Source organism: Tupaia chinensis, unplaced genomic scaffold (assembly GCF_000334495.1).
Source record: "Tupaia chinensis unplaced genomic scaffold, TupChi_1.0 Scaffold000175_1, whole genome shotgun sequence".
Classification (NCBI taxonomy): Eukaryota; Metazoa; Chordata; class Mammalia; order Scandentia; family Tupaiidae; genus Tupaia; species Tupaia belangeri.
Window position 1 is genome coordinate 1,778,518 of NW_006159650.1, and position 12,247 is coordinate 1,790,764.

The 12,247-nt window shown below is 39.8% G+C and overlaps 1 protein-coding gene across 1 annotated transcript in view; it reads right to left on the reverse strand.

Annotated features, from left to right (window-relative positions):
- Window positions 1-988: 988 nt before the first annotated feature.
- KCNJ6 (potassium inwardly rectifying channel subfamily J member 6) overlaps window positions 989-12,247 on the reverse strand; it is a 350,982-nt gene continuing 339,723 nt past the window's right edge. The window contains exon 4 of the mRNA XM_006146286.2: window positions 989-1,382. Coding sequence (XP_006146348.1) covers window positions 1,057-1,382 — 326 coding nt within the window. The 3' untranslated portion in view covers window positions 989-1,056. The remainder of the gene's footprint in view (window positions 1,383-12,247) is intronic.

The following is a 12,247-nucleotide window of genomic DNA, read 5'->3' on the forward strand; positions in this document are numbered from 1 at the left end:
GCTCACGTGAAAAGCATAAACACATTATTGGTGACATGCTAGAGAATGTCCTCTTCCTGGTATTCTCTCCCAGGCTAGTCAGTGAGGCCCTTGTTATCTTCAAAAGAAGAAGAAAAAAAGAGACATCAGTTTTGTAAACATTTCACAGTATGCCAGCACATTGGTGTGGGTTTTGTCATCTACTGGACTTCTCGATTTCCCCCAGACTTATGGCTTATTAGATTCAATGAACGGATCAGTGAGGGAACAGTGAGGTGCCCTTAGGGCTGCCAGTCTGGGACACAAAATAAAAACCATGCACTAAAGGGCCAGCAGTCAATGGGATCAAAATAACCTGGAAAACACAGACATCAAAACAGAAATGCCTACTGTACATTGGGAATTTTTTTCTTCTTATTTCTAAAGTTATATATCTCAACCTACATGAATTATACCTCTATGTACATTATTTAGAAGTTCTGTTCTACAGTACTTTTGTACATGCCGGGTTTTATTACTAACTGAAAAGAAAATAATTACATAAGGCATATATATGTACAGTGGTTTGTCTTTAGCTCACCTGGGTCCTGTAACTGCCATGCCCATGTAGGGCAAGCACCTCACCCTATGGTAGATGAAATGTACTGGGATCTATAAAATCAAGGGGTATATCCTACATCTCACTGCATGAATAAATAGGCACTGGAGACTTACTTGTCAAATTCCAGGTAAAATCTTTGACACACTCTTTTGAGTGATGTAGTATTGTACAATACATGCAGGTAAGTAGCTTAAATCTCTAGAAGTTGAATGTGTGGTATTTTGGGAGGAGATCAGGCTTGGGCCACAAATGAGGGCACAGTGCACCTTTGCCAAATCCATGTCTACTTTGTTGATCTAAATAACTGAGAGAGGGCAGGTAGATATTTTACACCTTGAAGATTTGTTTTCTGGTAATGTAAAAATTAAATATAAATAAGTAAAGAACCAAGTAAGACAGATTGGAAAGGAAGAGAATGAGAGACAAGGAAAGGTTGTGTTGAGGGAAGAAGAGAGGGGTTGGCCAGCTAAGGGGGATTAAACTTTGGATTCATTCTCTAGATTTGCCACATCACCATTCCTTTCTGTTTGCTCTTCCAGGTTCTTTTCTTCTTCCTCTGTCTCCAGTTCTGCATGTTGGTTGAGTTTGCTGGATACTGACCAGCTCAGGGGCAGCTCTGCCCTGCTGGCTAACTCGGCCAGCTCTTTGGCACTGAGGGATGGGGTGCTGGTCTCGTAGGTCTCGTGGAAGCTGTTGTAGTCGACTTCATAGAATCCGTCCTCCAGTGTCAGGACAGGAGTGAACCGGTAGCCCCATAGGATCTCACTGGTGATGTAGGAGCTCCGAGCTTGGCATGTCATCCCTGCAGAGAGGAGAACAGAAACTTTAGTATGTGTGAGTGTAATCTGCCCACAGCCAAGGAGGTCAGTGAGCTAGGCAGGGCTGCTGCACACAGCTGTTCAGACTGTGACCTGCATAAGGGTGCCCTAACTAAGGAGGTGATTTCACCTTGTAGACACAGACCAACGTGCTGTGGAGAGTCCAGGCCTCACAGTGGAATCCCAGGAAACAAAGTGAGAGTCCTGGCTCACAATGAGCTTCCCTTGTCTGCACAGCCATACATTCACATAGAGAAGCAAGTGTGCACATGGACTCTGGTACACACATGAGTATGTGACTATGCCTTGTCTTCTCTGCTCTGGGAGAACCCAAGATCATGACTCGACTCTTCCACTACTTTCAGAGACTTTGCCAGCGTCTTAATAGGATATAAATGCTTTGGCAGCAGATTGAGAATAGTGTGGTTTATGGGACAATACTTAGTTTGCTCTTAAGCTGGAGGCCATGGATTAGTGTTAACCCCTATGCACCTCTATAATCACCCAGCATTAGGCACATACACTGGGAAGGCTGAGTAACCTAAGGTTGACCCCCACTGAAGGAAAGGAGTTTGGATGCTGGCTACGCAAAGCAACCAGTCAATACAGTGTCAGCTTTGGTAATGGACCAATGAGACTGCTGCTTGAGTTGATCAATCAGAACCGCACAGGTTTCAATCCTTCATTTACATACAAGGACCTGGTTGAAATCTTGGACAGGAAATATTTCTATAAAAGCCTATCTCCTAAGTGCATTTGAAAGGAGGGCCTTTTGAGAAAACTTAGCTGACTCAAAGATGTATCCTGTAAAAATGTCTTCCAACTAGACAAACCTGATTGGCCAGGGGTTCGCGTTGGATTGGTGGCACCTTGACATGTGGGCCACGACAGTGACTCCTAATAAAGGCTGGAAGGGATATGCTCTTGAGCCTGCACTTTCCTCAGGCTTGGTGGGGGTAGTTGCCTAAATTATGCAATAATACTACTTCAAAAGCTTATTTCTTTTCTTAAAGATGAGAAGCCTTTTTCTAATTTACACAAAAATGTCACATGAGTTACTGGCATCTTTGGAGTCAGAAGTAGCTTTCTTTTAAATGTCTAATGGCAGAATGAGGAGTTTCTACTCATCTCCTTAGAAAAGAAAATGAAGCAATAGGCTTGGTATAAAATATGGGAAATGCTACTTTTGAATTTATTTTCCTTGAGGCTAAAGACTTTTCTTATAAAACATCCTAGAAACTGAAGCAATCATTCAGTTCATCAAGGGTGACTTCTCTATTAGGTAAGCAGGCATAGCAAATGGGCCTGTGGCACTTTTAGAGATCCATAGCATATTTTAATTAAGAAGTTTTTTAAAAAAAAGTTTAATTCATGATAGCATGAGAGAGGCCCTTAAGAGGGTCTCATCACATTGTGATCCCCATTTCCCAGGCTTCTAGCTCATCAAGATCTTGGGCATGCATACCCATGTCCAGTGTGTTTTCAGGGGGTCCAGGGATCTGAACCCATGGTCTGCCATGTGGCTTCAAGCATTGCAATTAATTACAGTACTGATTATGACACCAGGCTAGAAAAGAAAATGAACTTTTGGGTAGAGGAAAATGTTAGTATATTTATACTAATACCCTTATAAAATAATATAAAATAATATTTTTAATGGAGCAAGGGGCCCACAAGTCATACTGTGGGGGATGGTAGGTGGCATGGTGGTTAAGGTGCTGAACTTCCATATGGCCGGCTGTGGTTTGAGTCCTGGACCTCGTGGGTTGCTTTCTCATGTTTTTTCTCTCTCTCTTGTCTAATATGATTATGATCAGATTAATAATCATAATAACAATAAATAAAATAATTCTTAAAAAAAGTCATACTGTGGCTCTGTGTTCGTTCATTCAGGAAAGCATCCAGCCAGCCAGTTAGTATGTCATCTGTCAGGGCAGCCAATGGTGTGTATTAGGTAACTAGGTTGTGCATGCTTATATGGAAAGTTTCAGAGCCACTAAATGTTCCTGTAGCATTGCCCTGGCTCCTTGTGTCTAGAGGAGGAAATTGGGTTGCCAGGAATTTAAGTGATAAACTCACCTGCAGCTGCCAGAACCTGAGGCAGAACCAGCCTTCACTCAAGCCCTGTGTTCATCCTCTTAATCTCAATATGTTACTGCTGTGGTTTGGATGTGCACACCCTGCCCAAGAACTCATGTGTTAAAATTTGGTGAGCTATTATAATGATGTTGAGAGGGTGAAAATTTAATCCAATTACAGAAATTTAATCCAGAAAGAGGTGGGGCCTTTAGGAGATAACTGGGATTGGATGAGGTCACCCATGACTGACTCCTGGTAGTTTTATCAGACAGACACACCCATGCTTTGTCTCACCATGTGATGCTCCCCACTACCTTGGAATACTGCAGAGATTCCCCACCAGTAAGAAGACCCTGGCCAAATAAAGCTACTTGACCTTGGACTTTCAAAACGACAAGCTAAATAAGCCTGTATTCTTTATAAATAACCCAGACTTAGGTGTTTTTCTTATCAATACAATGGACTAAAATGGCTACCTTCCTTCAACGTTTCCTTGGTTGACTAACAAAAATCCCATTTTATTGCCTCTAAAATAAGTCTTGCAGGGTTTATAGGTACTGAGAGGGCTAGATCAACAGTGTCTAGTTTCTATTCTCAAATGATGTTTGTCTTCTGAATTACTCTTTTTCTTACCATTACAAGTTGTTTTTATTTTATATTTTTCCACAAACATTTACTTTACATAGCAAAGAATTTTAGCTCATACTCCATAATTCTTGACAGTTTACAAACAACTTTCAAAGTTTCAAAATACTGAATTTTAAAGATAAATATTCAAAATATGTCTTATAATTTTGTATAATTTTATAACTCTATAACAACAGAAGCAGTATGGTTTCAAATATATTTTATGGATGAATAGTAAGTATTCCATTGAGTATATGTGCCACAGTTTTTCTAACCATTCATCAGTTCGTGGGCATTTAGGTTGTTTCCATGACTTAGCAAACGTGAAAAGTGCCTTCGGGTAGTCTTCTGAATTACTCTTTATCTGTACTCGAGAGTGTTGGAGATAGGAAAGTAAGGGCAGGGGTAAGTGACCTTAGAGTGAGGCACAAGCAGGAAGTCAAGGGGAATAGTGATAAAGTAACCTTCTTCTTCTTCTTCTTTTTTTTTTTTTTTAATATTTTTTCCATAAAGAGAGAACATATTTATTGTAAAGTGGCCAGACTATAGAAAGAGTATGTGCACTATTCTATACATGCATGTGACCTTCTATATTTTGAGAATCATGCTGGGATATTTTTCAAAGCCTTCTCAGATTTTCCTTTTGTGTTTTGGCTAACCTGTAGTTTTCTCCATCTATTATCACTACTCTGGGAAACTGTGATATTAAACAATTGCCACTGATTGTTTTTGACAATCAAATAATACAAAGTAAAATCCAACTGGACTTTTATTTATGGTTATATAAATAACTAGTAGGGACCAGCAGTTAGCATAATGGCTATGTCGTTGGACTCCCATGTAGTTGACTGTGGTTTGCGTCCCGGACCTGGTGGCTTAAAACTCACGCCAGGCGCATGAGCGTGTGTGCCCAAGATCCTGAGAGGAGAACAGAGGAGAAGGGATTGCGGTGGGGCCATCCCCCCTGGGGGGTGATTTCTCTCTCTCTCTCTGTCTGGCGAGTGCATGCGCCCTATAGCAAAAACCTCTTAAAAAATAACTAGTAGAACTAGAAATAAGTATAATAATAAAAATTAAAATCAAAATGGAGATTTTATAGCAGATTGGAATAAGCTGAAGAGAGAATTAGAAACTTGGTATAGAGATCTGAAGAAAGTACACAGGCTGCAGCAAAGAAGATATTGGGAATGGCGGAATAAGGACCACTGAAGACTCTCTCCTCCATAAAAACAACAAGAACACTGGCAAAGTTAATGAAACAATATTTTTCAGAAATCTGTATATTAAGTCCAGGAATATTCAGTCAAGAAAAATGACTAAATCTCAGTTATACAATACATTGTTATTAGCTATAGTTACTATTTGCATTTATATTTTTTTGCCTCATCACATTTGTTTACATTGAATACCCTTCCTCCATGGAATCCTACTGATCTTTCAAGAGCTGTCTAATTTATGATCTCCTTTCTAAGGTACTCTGTTACTGACCAGATTATCATTGGAACTATTGAGCCCAGGGCCATGGAAACACTTCGGGGACACCCTGTCACAGTGCTTATCACAGCATTTTGCAGTTAGTTGAATGTGTCTGTTCACTTTGTTAGATTATGGATACTTAGAGGATTCATTTGCCTTATTTAGTTCCATATTCCTAGGTGTTAGCACAGTGCTTAACCAACATTTGAAGTTTCCAATAAACACTTGTAGACTAAAAGAGAGGACTTAGGAAACTATACAAAAATAGCTTAATATAGAACAGTGGTGATGTCTTCAATGTGTTATTAAATAAAAAATGACTGGGAGTCTCTAGAAAAGAAACTGGGTAATTTGGGTAATTTCTATTTCCAGCTTTAGGTCAGGACGCATATGAAGGATTCTCAGTTAAAATATAAGAAAATGCTGAAAAATGACAAAATCCATAATTTTAATCAAATCTGAGCTCAATGAAAAATAAAAGATGGAACTTCTGGTGCTGGTGAAGATGGAGTAAATGCAGCCTTTCTCACTCACTGATCACAGCTGAGGTCTCTGGACAAAGTACAAACAGCAACTTGCTGAAGACTCTAGAAAACGCATAATAGCAGGATTATTGAGGCGAGGGACCAAAGCTTGAAGAATGACTTGTTTGAGAATACATTTCTTATTTTTTAGTCTTTTCTTTATAAAAATTGCCAGGGTGTGTGTGCACTAGCTATAAAGAGACAGAAAGACACGCAGTTCCATCTCCAACCCCTTGGCAAAACCAGGGACCCTGAGGCAGGGCCAGTCACTGACCTTAGCCCAGCTCCCCAAACCCCAGAGCTACCCCTGTCCATAAAGTAGGCAGTTTTTTTTCTCTTTCTCTCCTTTCTTTTATTAATCTCCTACTCCTCCTTAGCCCACAGGTAGCTTCCACCTCTCCAACAGAACCCAGTTCCATCTCCAACCCCCTGGTGAAACCACATGCAGCACTAGTGCGCTGTGCACAACTTTTTCTTTATTCTCCTTTATACTCTTTTTGTTTCCCTCTTATGTTGTCAATTTCTCCTCATCCTCCATCATTCCAGAGGGACTAGACAGGCCTAGAATCATACTTTTAAAATACGCTAGTACTGTGAGGCTCCCTTGGATCTTCCTCTTATTAAACCACCTGCGGAAAAGGAGATACTATTCTTCAGACACCTGAATAGAAGACTCCTTCTGTGGAGAGCACATTGTCAAACACAGCAGAAGAGAGACTTCAACACACAACTGACCACAGTTAAAAGGAAGCATACTTGTTTCAAGTCGAAGAAACATTCTCCGAAAAGGTATCTAAAAATGAATACATCTCCCAGTGGCTAGAAGTAGAAGACAAGCTTCAAGTCTGAATAAACCAGGAAATATGTCTCCATCAGACAAATGCAATAACTCCTTTCCATCTCTCGAAAAAATAGAGGAAGTTACCAAAATGTCAGAGAAAGAATTTAGAACATTCATGGTGACAAAACTCTATGAGCTGGAACAGAAAAGAGACATCAAACTACAAGAGATTAGGAAGTACTTCCACAATATGAAAGAAGAGATGGACACTAAAACTCTCTAGAAAATATTAAAAGTCAACTAGACCATGCAGAAGATCGAATCTCTGACACAGAAGATAAAAATACCAAAAAGATAGAGAAAATAACGACAAAAAAATGAGGATAATATACGAGAAATACTAGATTCCATTAAATATCCAAACGTTCGAATAATTGGCATCCCAAAAGGTGAAGAAACTGATAAGGGCATGGAAAAATCTATTCCATGAAATCCTGGAAGAAAACTTCCCAAGTCTAGAGAAGCACTCACACATCCAGACCCAAGAAATACAAAGGATCCCAAATAGAATCAAACCAAGAAGATCTTCCCCAAGACACATCTTGGCCAGACTGGCCAAGACCACAGATAAAGACATGATACTAAAATTGGCAAGAGAGAAATGACAAGTGACCAGAAAGCTCATCCCATTAGGCTAACGCCAGACCTTTCAACAGAAACAATGCAAGCAAGGAAAGAATGGGAAGACATTGAAAGTGTTAAGAGAGAAGCAATTTCAACCAAGATTATTATATCCAGCAAGATTATCTTTCAAATGGGAAAAAAAGATTAAAATCTTCTCAAACAAAACCTAAAAGAATTTGCTAATGCCAGACCAGCTCTTCAAGAAACTCTGAAGAGAGTGTTGTTCTAGGAAAACTAAAGAACGAGCAGCCAGGGATAAGGGAATAAAAGATAACCAAGATGATGGCCAACTTAAAGGTAGGGTCAATTCTGGAAATATCGATAACAACATTGAATGTTAATGGATTACATTATACTATCAAGAGACACAGACTGGCTGAATGGATAAAAAAACAGAAACCCTCTATCTGTTGTCTACAAGAAACACATCTCATGGATAAAGACATACATAGGTTAAAAGTGAAGGGCTGGAAAAAGATATCCCATATAAATGGGAACCAAAAAAGAGCTAGAGTCACGGCACTAATTTCTGACAAAATAGACTTTAAAATGAAAAGTGTTCGAAAAGACAAAGAAGGGCACTATATTGTAGTAAAAGGGGTTGCTCTATCAAGAAGCTATAACACTTACAAATATCTATGCACCTAACCCAGGAGCACCCAAATACATGAAGGAAAGACTGCTAGATCTAAAAGGAGAAATAGACTGCAACATACTAATTGTTGGGGACATCAACACCCCACTGTCTCCTCTGGACAGATCATCTAGACAAAAACTAAGTAAAGAGATAAAGGAACTAAATGAAACCATAAAACAAATGGACTTAACAGACATTTATAGAACTTTCCACCCAAAAACCATGAGATAAACATTTTTCTCACCCCCCCATGGAATCTTTTCGAAGATTGACCACATGACAGGGCATAAGGCAAGCCTCTAAGGATTCAAAGGCATAGAAACTATATCCATCATATTCTTTGACCATGATGGAATTAAACTTGATTTTAATTTCAAGAGAAATCCTCAAAAACAGATAAATACATGGAAACTAAATAACCTGCTCCTGAATGACTTCACAGCTACTGAAACAATAAAGAATGAAATCAAAAGATTCATGGAAGCCAATGACAGTGAGGACTTGAGTCTCCATAATCTTTGGGACACTGCAAAAGCAGTCATAAAAGGGAAGTTCATAGCAATAAGTGCATATAAGAAGATGGAAAAAAGGCAAATTGATCACCTAACATCGTGCCCCAGATAATTGGAAAACCAACAGGAAAAAAAAAAAAAAAAGACTCTAGGAGAAATTATGCATCAGATAATGGACTGATAACCAGAATACACAAGGAACTAAATAAGCTGTTTGGAAAAAAGATGATCAACCCTATTAAAAGATGGGAGGAGGTGAAAACAACCCTTTCTAGAGATGACTTACGAATAGCCAAAAGGCATATGAAAAAATGTTCAACATCCTTCATTGTAAGGGAAATGTAGATCAAAACAACAGTGAGGTACCACCTAACCCCCGTCAGAATGTCTAAGATTAAAATAAATAAAAAATGATAAGTGTTAGCGGTGGTGTGGTGAAAGGGGAACTCTTACACTGCTGATAGGAATGTAAATTGATCCAGCCACTGTGGAGAACAATTTGGAGATTCCTCAAAAATCTACAAATAGAACTACCATATGATCCAGCAATCCCACTCCTCAGTATCTGCCTGAAGGACAGAAGAATTCTTCATCGGAAAGATGCTTGCACATCGATGTTTATTGTGGCACTATTCACGATTGCTAAGACATTGAATCAACCCAAATGCCCCTGTATGGATGAGTGGATTGAAAAACTGTGGCACATATACTCTATGGAATACTATTCAGCCATAAAAACCAACAAAACCCAGGCTTTCGACAGAAAGTGGAAGAATATAGAAAATTTACTGCTGAGTGAAGCAAACCAGGCTATAAAGGAGAGACATTGTATGTCCTCACTTAATATATACCAAGTGTCTGCACTCTATGACCGAAACTGATTGACTAAAAGATATACAAACACAAGAGATGGGTATGAATGCCAGATGTGGTGTGTGGGTGGGAGGGGGGCCTAGGGAAGGACATTTGGAAGAGGGATACAGAGGCAGAGCATTGACGGGATGGGGAGGTGTGGTGTTATCTGTTGAAGATATTTTGATCAACTGGACTGGGGAGAAATGTTCACATATTGAAATGTTCACTTCGTAAGCTAAACAATGTGAATGAATGTATATAAAAATAAATAAATAAATGGAAAGACATCCCATGTTCCTGAATTGGAATAATTCATATAATCAAAATGGCAATCCTACCCAAATTCATTTACATATTTAATGCGATACCAATCAAAGTACCAGAGACAGTCCTCACAGATCTAAAAAAAAATTATACAATTTATCTGGAATCATAAAAGACCTCATATTGCCAAAGCAATCCTCCACAAGAAGAGTGGAGTGGGCAGCATCTCACTCCCTAAGCCAAAAATATACTACAGAGCTGTGGTAATCAAAACAGCATGGTATTGGCACTGAAACAACAAGTAGGCCAATGGAACAGAATAGAGTCCCTAGAAATAAACTCCCAAACATACAGCCAATTGGTTTTTGACAAAGGGTACCAGTTACTCCATTGGGAAAAGGAAAACCTCTTTAGCAAATGGTGCTGAAAAATCTGGATATCCACCTGCATAAAGATGAATCAGAACGCCTACCTCACTATTGACAAAAATCAACTCAAAGTGGATCAAATATCTAAACCCAAGACCTCAAATTATAAAACTGCTGCTGGAAAACACTGGGGAAATTCTGGGAGACAATGTGGTAGGCAAAGACTTCTTTTATTTTTAATAATTATTTATTTATTCGTTCATTTATTTTAATTTGACCAGAGAGAGAGAGAGAGAGAGAGAGAGAGAAAGAGTGAGAAAGCAAGCTGCCAGGTCCGGGACTCAAACCGTGGTCAGCCATGTGGGAGTGTCCAGCACCTTAACCACCACACCACCTGCTGGTCCCCACAGACTTCTTAAATAAGACCCTCAGGGAACCAGCAGTTAGCATAATGGCTATGTTGCTGGACTCCCACGTAGTCGACCGTGGTTTGCGTCCTGGACTTAGTGGCTTAAAACTCACACCAGGTGCATGTGCATGCATGCCCAAGATCCCGAGAGGAGAATGGAGGAGAAGGGATTGCGGCGTGACCATCCCCCCTGGGGGTTGATTTCTCGCTTTCTGTCTCTATGTCTCTCTCTCTCCCTGTCTGGCGAGTGTACGCGCCCTATAATGAAAACCTCTCAAAAAAAAAAAAAAAGACCCCCCAGAGCACAGTCAATAATCCCAAAAATAGACAAATGGGATTACATCAGAGTAAGAAGTTCTGTATGGCAAAAGACACAGTAATTAGTGTGAATTGACAGCCCTCAGAATGGGAAAAGATTTTTGTAAACTACGCATCAGACAAGGGACTGATAACCAGAATACACAAGGAACTCAAGCAACTGTCCCCCAAAAAAGATGAGCAACCCTATTAAAAGATGGGAGAATGAGTTTTAAAAAACCACTCTCTAAGGGTGATATATAAATAGTCAAAAGGCATATGAAAAAAATGCTCAGCATCTCTCATAGTAAGGGATATGCAGATCAAAACTACAATGAGATACCATCACCTAACCCCAGTCAGAATGACTAAGATTAAAAAAAATAATAATAAGTGCTGGCAGAGTCGTGGTGAAAGGGGAACTCTCTTACACTGCTGGTGGGAATGTAAATTTGTCCAGCCACTGTGGAGAACAGTTTGGAAATTCCTCAAAGATCTACAAATAGAACTACTATATGATCCAGCAATCCCACTTCTTGGTATCTACCCAAAGGACAGAAGAATCCTTAATCAGAAAAGTGCTTGCACATTGATGTTTATTGTGGCATTGTTCACAATTGCTAAGACATGGAACCAACCCAAATGCCCACGAATGGATGAATGAATTGAAAAGGTGTGGTGCTGGGGCCAGCAGTTAGTGTAATGGCTATGTCACTGGATGCCCATGTAGTCGACCGCGGTTGGTATCCCACACCAGTGGCTTAAAACTCATACCGGGCACGTGTGCGTGCATGCCCAAGATCCCGAGAGGAGAATGGAGGAGAAGGGATTGTGGCGTGGCCATTTCCCCTGGGGGGTGATTTCTCGCTCTCTCTCTGTCTCTCTCTGTCTGTCTGGCGAGCGTATGCACCCTATAGCAAAAACCTCTCCAAAAAAAAAAAAAAAAAAAAAAAAGTGTGGTGCATATACTCTATGGAATACTACTCAGCCATAAAAAACAACACGATCCTGGCCTTTGACATAAAATGGAGGAATATGGAAGATTTACTGCTGAGTGAAGCAAGCCAGACTATGAAAGAGAGACATTGTATGTCTTCATTTAGTATATATCGATTGTCTGCACTCTATGGCCCAAACTGAATGGCTAAAGGATATAGAAATATAATAAATGGTTGTGAATACCAGATACAGTGTGGGATGAGGGAAGGTGAAGGAGTAGAGTCTATGGAAGGACATCAAAGAGACAAATAGAGAGGCAAGGCATTTATGGGACAAAGAAATGGGTTATTATCTGTTGAGAGATAACCTTATAGTATTGTCAACTGGACCGGTGTGA